The sequence below is a fragment of the Mandrillus leucophaeus genome, unplaced genomic scaffold, assembly GCF_000951045.1.
Source record: "Mandrillus leucophaeus isolate KB7577 unplaced genomic scaffold, Mleu.le_1.0 Scaffold106, whole genome shotgun sequence".
Classification (NCBI taxonomy): domain Eukaryota; kingdom Metazoa; phylum Chordata; class Mammalia; order Primates; family Cercopithecidae; genus Mandrillus; species Mandrillus leucophaeus.
The window spans coordinates 1330358-1341264 of NW_012098765.1; the positions used below are offsets into that span (position 1 = coordinate 1330358).

At 44.9% G+C, this 10907-nt stretch overlaps 1 protein-coding gene across 2 annotated transcripts in view; it reads right to left on the reverse strand.

Moving 5' to 3' along the window:
* Positions 1-804: 804 nt before the first annotated feature.
* Positions 805-10907, reverse strand: part of CEACAM5 (carcinoembryonic antigen-related cell adhesion molecule 5) — an 18150-nt gene continuing 8047 nt past the window's right edge. Inside the window, exons 4-7 of one of the 2 annotated variants that reach the window (XM_011983233.1) lie at positions 9607-9861; positions 7772-8050; positions 7110-7367; positions 805-1386 (exon numbers count right to left, since the gene is read on the reverse strand). In XM_011983233.1, the coding sequence (XP_011838623.1) occupies positions 1307-1386; positions 7110-7367; positions 7772-8050; positions 9607-9861 (872 nt within the window). In that variant the 3' untranslated portion in view covers positions 805-1306. Of the gene's footprint in view, positions 1396-7109; positions 7368-7771; positions 8051-9606; positions 9862-10907 lie in introns of both variants that reach the window. The other variant, XM_011983224.1, reaches the window with a different exon arrangement.

A 10907-nucleotide genomic window follows, 5' to 3' on the forward strand; every position in this document is an offset into this window, starting at 1 on the left:
TGTCAAATAAGATGGCCTTTTCATTTAGCTTCTGTTTCTCAACTGGATTCCTGAGTTCCTGATGGAGCCCATTAATGAACAGGGCCAACAAAGTATAGGCTTATGTATGTTGAAAAATTCCATAGGCAATTCTAATACTCCTAGCTGAAAGTCATGGGTTTAGCCCCAAGTCCTACCTATTTAGAACAGGGTTTCTCCACCCTGGCTACACATTAGTAGCATCTGGGGAGGCTTAAAAATTATGAATGCCTGGGTCCCACTCCAGACCAGTAAATCAGAATTTAGGGGTGGGGCTTAAGTATCCATTTTATAAAATGTTTCTGAGTGATTCCCACGTGTAGCTATATTTTCCATCAGATTTCTCTGATTTCTTGTGACGTTCACTCCTTTCTATTTTGGTATTACGATTATTTTTCAGGTTTTGTCTCCTGTCATAGAATTAAGGACCTTGCCTTCTTCATTTCTGTATCTGCTATGAACACATGAATTGGTTATCAGGAAAAGGTTCTCAGCCACAGGTAGGTTGTGTCCTGAGCTTAAGACTCACATGTTAATGCTACAGTCTTTGTTCTTCATGAGGTCAGAAGTTGCTTGTGATGAAGGGTGTGGGTAACTCCACAGTGCAGATGGTGGAAGGAGGTCACCCTGTTTGACATGTTTTTAGGTGTAACATTGGAACTAAGAATTCTATGTTCATATGGGGTGGAGAGGCAGGGATGTGTAGGGAGATAGATCTAATTCGGATGATGGAATTATACAAGGGAGTGGTGGTAAAGGAATTGAGAAAGCTTAGTAAAGAGAAGAAATGTGAACTTATCTAATAGACCACAGTAGGTCCCTGTGTCTTCTTGAGTAGGCGAGTGAACTAGATTTTAGGAAGGTAATGAGGCAGTCATATGCAAGAAACATTTCAAAGACTGGCAACAAGGGGTCAAGCAGGACTTTGAGCAGTTGTTGAGGTTTATGGGAATGAAGAGAATGACACAAGTGAGAGATGTTAAAAAAGGACCAAGAGGCTTTGACAATGTATTGAATTTGGGAAACAAATGAGCAGAGGCTGGGGATAATTATGTCTAAGAGACAGTGGGGTACAGGGAGCATGAAGACCAGGGAAGAAGAGACCTGCAGGAATTAGTGCTGAGAAGCAGGAGCTTGGGGGTAGGAGGAGGAGATCCAGTCCCAGATACAGGCGAAGAAGTCCTTTCTCTCTCCCAAACATGGCAGTCAGCACTGCAGGAAACCGAACAAGAGGAAAGGCTGTCATACCTACCAGTCTTTCTTAATTGCAGAAACTACACCAGGGCTGCTACATCAGAGCAACCCCAACCAGCATTCCAATTATGATGCTGACAGTAGCCCTAGCTGAGAGACCAGAACTTCCAGGTGCTGAATCGCCTGTCATGGAAAGAAAAGAGAAGGAATGAATGTGATGTTATTTTGCAGTGGAGTGCCCCAGGTTCCATCTGTCAGCATGAAGTAGTCTCTACTTGTTCCTTCAAGGAATGCATTAGTTTTGTGGGAAGGTTGCAATTTTTTTTCTCTCTCACTGTGTTTCTAGTTGGTGATCAGTCTTCTGTCAATTCCACCCTGGCCTTTCTGCACTCAGATATTTCCGAAGGCCTTTGAAATTTGAGAAAGACTGATTGCTATTTTTGCATGGCATTAGAACTTTCTATCTTTTCATGGTTGCATCTTTTTCTCAGTGTCTTAGTTGTGGCAGGCAAAAATAAGAGTCTGTTGGGTCTCCATGGCAGGGACTTGATTGACAGAAAGCCCAGGCTAGTGCATTCTGTATTTACTGAGTCCGTTGCACAGAGAACTGGCTTCTCATGGGTTCCCAGCAGGGGAATGAAAAGCCCAGTTTTGGGAAACTTTGCTTCTCTCTCATGGGTGAGGGGCTTGAGGATGCCCCACCAGCCTTGTGGAAACTCTGAGAACTGCATCACTATCTAAAACTCTCTCCTCTTTCTCCTTTTCAGGAATCAGATCTGCATCGTGGTCTGAGGGCTGTCTTAGGCTCCTCCCACTTCCCACTTTTCCTCATGGTGGTTTTCTCCAGTAAATTATCTTGCATCTCTAATTCCATCTTGGTTGCATCTCAGTGGATGAAAACTAACATACCAGGCTTGATTCTTTGCACTTAACTTTTTTTCTCTCCCCCACTTTTAGCCAGTAACCATGTCCTAGTGTGTTTTCATTTGGGGCTTAGCTCTCACCAGTCAACTCAAGCTGGTGATTAATGCTATGTTAGCTACTTTAAATGCTTTTCTGGTATCTCATTTGATCCATACAATAACCCTGTTGGGTAGGCATGATTTCCATTTTACAGATGAAATGACAGAGGCTTGGAGTAGTGAAAAAACTTATCCAAAGTCAAATGATTAGTGAGAAGTGGATCTAGTCAGGCTCTAGAACTGCCTGACTTCAAGCTAATAATACCAGTAGTGATAATAGCAGCTAATATTTATGAAGTTTCCCTCGGTGTGTGGCATTTTGCTGAAGGCTTAATCGAATATTACGTTAAATCTTTAAAACAATACTATTGAACAGTCACTCTTATTGCAATTTTCCTTTTTCCCTCCATTTCCTGGTGATGAGAATTATTACAATTTTCAGTTGAAGAACTGAAGGCTCAGAGAAGTTAAGAATCTTGTGTGAGAAATTTAAAATGGTAAATACGTTAAAAATAAAGAGAGATCTCATATTAACAACCTAACTTTACAACTTCAGGATATAGAAAAGGAACCACCTCAAACCACAGATAGTACATGAAGGAAATAAGGATTAGAGTTGAAATAAATAAAATGGAAAATGGAAAACAATAGAAGGAATCAATGAAACCAAAAGTTGGTTCTTCAAAAAAGATCAACAAAATTGACAGTCATTTATTAGACTGGCTAAGAAAAAAGAGAGAAGATTCGAATTACTAAAATCAGAAATGAAAATGGAGGTATGGTGGCTTACATAATTAATCCCAGCACCTTGGGAGACTCAAGCAGGAAGATTGCTGGAGGTCAGGAGGGCGAGACCAGCCTAGGCAACATAGGGAGACAGTCTCTACAGAATTTCTTAGAAAACTATCCAGACATGGTGGCACATGTCTGTAGTACCAGCCTCTCAAGAGACGGGGATAGGAGGATCACTTGAGCACAGGAGTTGAGGCTGCAGTAAGTTGTGATGGTACTACTGCACTCTAGCTTGGGCTGGGCTACAGAGTGAGACCCTGTCTCTTGAAAAAAAAAAAAAAAAAGAAAAAATATTGAGATATTGCCAGCAATGCTACAAATTCTACAGAAATATTAAGGACTACAAGAGTGCTATGAATAATTGTATGCCAGCAAACTGTTGAATGACCAAGATGAAATGGACAAATTCCTGGAAACACACAAAAAATTTAATTTTAATAGACCTATAATTAGATAGAACCAATAAAAGCATTTGGCAAAATTCACCACTCTTTCATAACAAAAACACTCCAATTATGAATGGAAAGAAACCACCTCAGCATAATAAAGGCAATATGTGGAAAGCCCAATGCTAACATGATACTCAGTGGAGAAAGACTGAAAGCTTTCCCTGTAAGATCAGGAACAAGACAAGAATGCCTGCTTTTGCCACATCTATCCAACATAGTATTAGAAATCCTAGCCAGAGAAATTAGGCAAGGAAAAAAAGACATCCAAATTGGAAAGAAGAAGTAAAATGATCTCTGTTATCAGATAACTTGAACTTATATGTAGAAAACCCTAAAGATTAAAAGAACCTGTCAGAGTTAATAAATAAATTTGGTAATGTTGCAGGATACAAAATCAACATGCAAACATCAGTTGTACTTCTATATATTAACAATGAACAATCTAAAAGGAAATTAAGAAAAAATTTCCAATTTACATTAACATAAAATAGTATAAAATAGTTAGAAATAAGTTTAACCAAGGAGGTGAAAGGATTGTACCCTGAAAACTATAAAACATTGCTGAAAGAAATTAAAGACAACATCAATAAATGGAAAGACATTTTTTTTTTCATGAATGGGAAAACTCAATATTGTTAGGAGGACAATACTGCCCACAGTGAGCTGCAGGTTCAATGCAATTCCTACCAGAGTCCCACTGACATTTTTTGCAGAAACAGAAAAACCTATCCTAAAATTCATATGGACTCTCAGGACTCTAAATAGCCAAACAACCTGGAAAATAAAGAACGAAGCTGGAGGACTCACACTGCCTGATTTCAGCGTTTGCTATAAAGCCACAGTAATCAATGCAGTGTGGTACTGGCAGAAAGGAAGATATTGAAACCAATGGAATAGAATATAGAGCCCAGAAAGAAACGCTTGCATATATGGCCAAATTATTTTTGACAAGGGTGCCAAGACCATTTAATGGGGAAAGGATATTTGTTTCAATAAATGATATGGGGAAAGCTGAATACCCATGCACAAGAACAAGTTGAATCTTTGCCTGACACCATATATGAAAATTAACCTAAAATGGATCAAAGACCTAAATGTAAGAGTGAAAAGTATAAAACTCTGAGAAGAAAACAGGGAAAAAAGCTTAATGACATTTAATTTCATGGTGATATCTTGGTTATAACAAGTAGACACCAAAAGAAAAACATGGATAAACTGGACTTCATGAAAATTAAAAACTTTTTTTTTTTTTAATTGGAGTCTCGCTCTGTTGCCCAGGCTGGAGTGCAGTGGCGTGATCTAGGCTCACTGCAAGCTCCGCCTCCCGGGTTCATGCCATTCTCCTGCCTCAGCCTCCCGAGTAACTGGAACTATAGGCACCTGCCACCACACTGGGCTAATTTTTTTTGGTATTTTTGGTAGAGATGGAGTTTCACCATGTTAGCCAGAAGGGTCTTGATATCCTGACCTCATGATCCACCCACCTTGGCCTCCCAAAGTGCTGGGATTACAGGCATGAGCCACTGTGCCCAGCCTCGAAAATTAAAAACTTTTATATATCAAAGAACATTATCGAGAAAGTGAAAAGGCAACCTATGAAATGGGAAAAATATTTGCAAATCATATATCTGATAGGGAATTAATTTCCAGAATATATGAAGAACTATTACAAATCAACAACCACAAAAATCCAAAAACCCAATTAATAAATCGACGAAGGACTAAAGTAGAGATTTCTCCAAGGAAGAGATACAAGTGGCCAACAAGTACATGCAAATATGCTCAACATCACTAACACTTAGAGATATGCAAATCAAAGCCACAATGATACTCCACCTCACACGCATCAGGATGGCTACAAAACAGTAAGTGTTTTCAAGGAGGTTGAAAAATTGGAACTCTAGTGCATTGCTGAGAGAAATGTGAAATATTAGTGCCTATGGAAAATGGTATGGTGGTTCCTCAAAAAATTAAAAAAATAATTAACATTTGATCCACCAATTCCACTTCTGGACATACACCAAAAAGAATTGAAAGCAGCAATTTGAACCGACATTTGTATACTGATGTTCACAGCAGCATTACTCACAATAGCCAAAAGATGGGAACAACTGAAAAGTCCATTGAAAGATAAGTGGATAGAAAAATGAGGTATGTCCATACAATGGAATGTTATTCAATCTTAACAAGGAATAAAATTGTGATACATAGTGCAAAATGGATGAACCTTGAAGACGTTATACTAAGTGAAATACAGCAGATACAAAAGGACAACTATTATATAATTCCATGTATGTAAGCTCATTAGAATAGTTGATTACCTAGAGACAGAAAGTAGAATGGAGGTTACCAGGGTTTAGGGGGAGAAGGAGTGAGAGTTACTGTTTATCGGGTACAGAGGTTTAGTATGTTAAGATGAAAAAGTTCTGGAAATGGATACTGTGAAGGTTACACAAGAGTATAAAGATACTTGATTTATTTTTCCTTTTTTTTTGTGACAAGAGTATCACTCTGTCACCCAGCCTGGAGTGCAGTGGCACAATCTTGGCTCACTGCAACCTCCGCCACCCAGGTTCAAGCAATTCTCCTGCCTCAGCCTCCCTAATAGCTGGGATTACAGGCATCTGCCACCATGCCTAGCTATTTTTTTTTTTTTTTTTTTTTTTTTGTATCTTGAACTCCTGACCTCAAGTGATCCACTTGCCTTGGCTTCCCAAAGTGCTGGGATTACAGGCATGAGCCACCACACCGGGCAATATACTTGATTGATATTTATGCTGTGTCACTTAACTGTACACTTAGAAATGGTTAATGGTAAGTTTTATGTTAGATATATATACTGGCTGGTGGACTTACCCTCTCTATAAATACACACTTTCTGGCACTGCCCCTTCCCTCCCATGCAGAGCCTCTGTGGCTGAATCTCCCTATTTCTCCAAGTGTGTGCCACTCACTGTCCTCTGTGCTATGTCCCATGTGCTGGGTCCACAGCCTCATACAGTGACTTCAGAGCCAGGACACAGCTCAGGAGTCTGTCCCGAGGCTCCCTTTTTTCCCATTTCCCTACAACCTGACCCAAGGGAGGCTCTGCTGTGGATTGGCAGCTCGATTTCACCAGATTCAGAACAGGCCACCTTTACACCTTCTCCACATGCCCCGGTCCCACCCCAAGTGGAGCCAGGGCAGAGCCAGTCACCAGGTGAGCCAGGCGCAGAGCAGGAAGCAGAGTCTGAGTTGCTCCTCCCTCATCCAAGGGGCTTCCTCCTCTCATTTGGGGAAAAAGTGTGAGCTTGTTTCAAAACCTCCTTGTTCCTTGTAGCTCATAGAGTAGGTTAAAAAAACACAAAGAGGTGACAGAAAGGGACATATTGGTGATAGAGAGGAGAAACTCGACCTTAAAGACCCTTCTTTCTCCTGGACTATGAAGCCCCTTTCACTATAGGGGGCCTTCTGGGGCTAAGGGAGCCCCCTCCCCACATTCCAGGCTGGACCCGAGGTCAGCCATGAGATATCAGAGAAGCCGGGGAGGAGAGAGTCGGCCGAGATGGAGTGAGAGGGCTCAGGGTAGAATTTGGGATTTCCTTGTGCCCATGGAACACAGACTGGGCAAGAAAATGTCTTCTCGGCTCTTTTGTGAGAACCAGATAGACTCCACCCCAAAACATGATGCTGGTGCTCCAGGGAGGCCACTTACCAGAGGAGACTGAGATGTTCTTGACTATGGAGTTATTGCGACCAGTAGCCAAGTTAGAGACAAAACAGGCATAGGCCCCGTTGTTGTTGGATGTGATTTTGGAGATAAAGAGAACTTGTGTGTGTTGCCGCAGTGTCCCATTGATAAGCCAAGAATACTGCGGGGATGGGTTAGAGTCCGAGTGGCAGGAGAGGTTGAGGTTTGCTCCCGAACGGTAAGACAAGTCTGGGGGGGATATGATGGGGGTGTCCGGGCCATCTGGAACAAAGAGAACAAAGCCACATGTGATGTCATCAGAGGAAAGGGGAAGCTCCTGATTGTAGAAGGGTCACAGTGTCCTTCTGAGTCCTGTCCCAATCCTGTGTTAAAAAGTCCAAACCATAACCCTCATGTCCCCTGAGTCTGGGTCTGAGACATTCACCTGTTTCTCCCATCACAGGCTGTGGACCCTGAGCCTCCCAAGACAGGAGCAGCTCCTCCCTCCTATTCTTGGTCCAGGCTGGGTTTGCCCTAGTTTTTCCAGGGCAGGAAGCTATGGCCAGCCTGGGTGTCCAGGACTGGCGGTCTGCATCTTTGGACCTGAGGAGAGCTGAGAGTCCTAACCTCTGGCTGTATGGATTTGGGTTGGAAACCAGGGCCACAGAGGAACAGAAGATACTCACAGGTGACATTCAGGGTGACTGGGTCACTGCGTTTTGCACTCTCTGAGTTCTGGATTCCACATTCATAGGGTCCTGTGTCATTCCGTGTGACACTGAGTAGAGTGAGGATCCTGTTGCCATTGGAGAGCTGCAGCCTGGGACTGACCGAGAGGCTCTGATTGTTTACCCACCACAGGTAGGTTGTGTTCTCAGCCACAGGTTCACAGGTTAAGGTCACAGCATCCTTGTCCTCTATGGGGTTGGAGTTGTTGCTGGAGATGTAGGGCTTGGGCAGCTCCACTGTGCAGATAACAGAGAAGATTGCCCTGTGTGGCACCTTTGATTCCTCCACAGGCATCTTTCAATCAGAGTTGGCATCTCCCACCCCTCAGCCCACCTGAGTCCTTAAAAGCCCAAGGCAGGTGTGTGTGTGTCACAAGACAGATGCACAATGATCTGAGGGCTCAGAGACTGTAAGGCCGGCTGCTTTGTGTGGGAGAAGCACAGACTTCTCTCAAGTGTGAATTGGGCAGTAGCATTAGGTTGTGGACAGACACAGGACTGGGGGTCACAGCCCCCAGCACTTCTGGTCCTTTCCTGACTGGCTGGCTGCCTGGCCCATTGGGGTCCTCACCTGGAATTAGAAGGAGCTGAGTTTCTTCCAGCTGCACAATCCCACACCACCCAGCCAAGGTGTGTTCTCTCTGAGGCTTTGCTATTTAAGGACATCCTAGAGATGGGTGATGATGGGGACGGGTGTTTGAGCAGAAATAGCGCAGGAGACTAGGAGCAAGTCTAAAGGTGACAAGTCAAGGGTCAGACTGTGGGCCACAGGTGGGACAGCTCTGCCCAGGAGTTTGATGGGAACAGAGTTTCATTTTGGGAGGAAGAAGAGTTGTGTGGACAGATGGTGGTGATGGTAGCAGAACAAGGGGAATATATTTAATACCACTGAACTGCACGTGTAGAAAGGTTAAGATGGTAAGTCTGTGATAGATATGCACTGTTACCCTCTGTATAAATACACAATTTTTGACACTGCCCATTCCCTGCCATGCAGAGCCCCTGTGGTACATCTCCTGATTTCTCCAAGTGTGGGTCGCTCGCTGTCCCCTGTGCTGTGTCCCATGTACTGTGCCCACAGCCTCATATACCTGATGACGTCAGAGCCAGGACACAGCTCAGGAGCCTGCCCTGAGGCTCCCTTTCTTTCCATTTTCCTGCAGCCTGACTGAGACGACGGGAGGCTTTGGTGTTGATTGGCAGCTTGATTTAGCCTAATTCAGGACAGACCACCCGGGCTCCTTCTCCACACACGTGGGTCCCACCCCAGGTGGAGTCAGACAAGGCCAGTCACGGTGGGGGGGAGCCCAGAGCAGAGCAGGGAGCAGAGTCTGAGCTGTTTCTCCCTTACCCAAGGGGCTTCCTTCTCTCATTTGGGAAAAAAGTATGAGCTTGTTTCAAAGCCTCGAATGTTCCTTGCAGTTCACGGAGTAGGTAAAAGAACACAAAGAGGTGATAGAAAGGGACAGATTGGTGACAGAGAGAAGCAACTTGACCTTGAGAACCCTTGCTCCTTCCCACTCTGTGAAGCTTCCTCCACTACACAGGGCTCGGGGGCTGAGGGAGCCTCCTCCCCACATTCCAGGCCGGACCCGGGGTCAGCCATGAGAAATCAGAACAACACGGAGAAGACAGTCTGTAGAGACACACTGGGGAGGTCCAGCGGGAGAATCTGGGATTTGCTTGTGCCCATTGGACACAGGCTGGGATAGAGAATTTCTTCCTGGCTCTTCTCTGAAAACCAGACAGACTCCACCTCAAAACGTGATGTCAGCGCTCCTGGATCCACTTACCATAGACTGTGATCGCCGTGACTGTGGTCCTATTGAGGCCAGTGGCTGAGTTATGGGCTTGGCACATATAGGATCCGCTATTATTCACGGTGATGTTGGGGATAAAGAGCTCTTGTGCGGATTGCTGGAACGTCCCATTGACAAACCAAGAGTACTGTGCAGCTGGGTTAGAGGCTGCGTGGCAGGTGAGGTTCAGATTTTCCCCTGCTCTGTAAGATGTGTTTAGAGGGGAAATGGTGGGCGCATCCGGGCCATCTGGAGCAAAGAGAATAAAGCCACAGGTGAGGTTGTCAGAGGGAAGTGGAAGTTCCTGGTCTATGGAAGGACCACGGTGTCCCTCTAAGCTGAGTCACAACCCTAAAGTCTCAACCAAACCCCTCTTGTATCTACTGAGCCTGAGTCTGAGACATTCACCTGTTTCTCCCATCACAGGGTGTGGACCCCGAGCCTCCCAGGACAGGAGCAGCCCCTCCCCTCCTATTCTTGATCAAGACTTGGTCTGCCCAGGTTTTTCTGGGGCAGAAAGTCACAGACAGTCTGGATGTCCAGGGGTGAGGGTCTGTGTACTTGAACCTGAGAGGGACTGAGAGGCCCGGCCTCTGACCCTGTGGATTTGGGCCGGCAGCCTGGGCCAGAGAGGAGCAGAGATACTCACAGAGGACATTCAGGGTGACTGACTCGCTGCGTCTGACACTCACTGGGTTCTGGGTTTCACATTCGTAGGATGTTGTGTCATTTCTTGGAATATTGAATAGAGTGAGGGTCCTGTTGTCACTGGACAGCTCCAGCCTGGGACTGACCGGGAGACTCTGATTGTTTACCCACCACAGGTAGGTTGTGTCCTGAGTCTCAGGTTCACAGGTTAAGGTCACAGCATCCTTGTCCTCTATGGGGTTGGAGTTGTTGCTGGAGATGTAGGGCTTGGGCAGCTCCGCTGTGCAGATAACATAGAGAAGATTGCCCTGTGTGGCACCTTTGATTCCTCACAGGCATCTTTCAATCAGAGTTGGCATCTCCCACCCCTCAGCCCACCTGAGTCCTTATAAGCCCAGGGCAGGTGTGTGTGTCACAAGACAGATGCACAATGATCTGAGGGCTCAGAGACTGTAAGGCCGGCTGCTTTGTGTGGGAGAAGCACAGACTTTCTCAACTGTGAATAGAGCAGAAGCTGTCTCTTATACACATCTAGATGTGTATAAGAGACAGGCCTGGGACTGACCGAGAGGCTCTGATTGTTTACCCACCACAGGTAGGTTGTGTTCTCAGCCACAGGTTCACAGGTTAAGGTCACAGCATCCTTG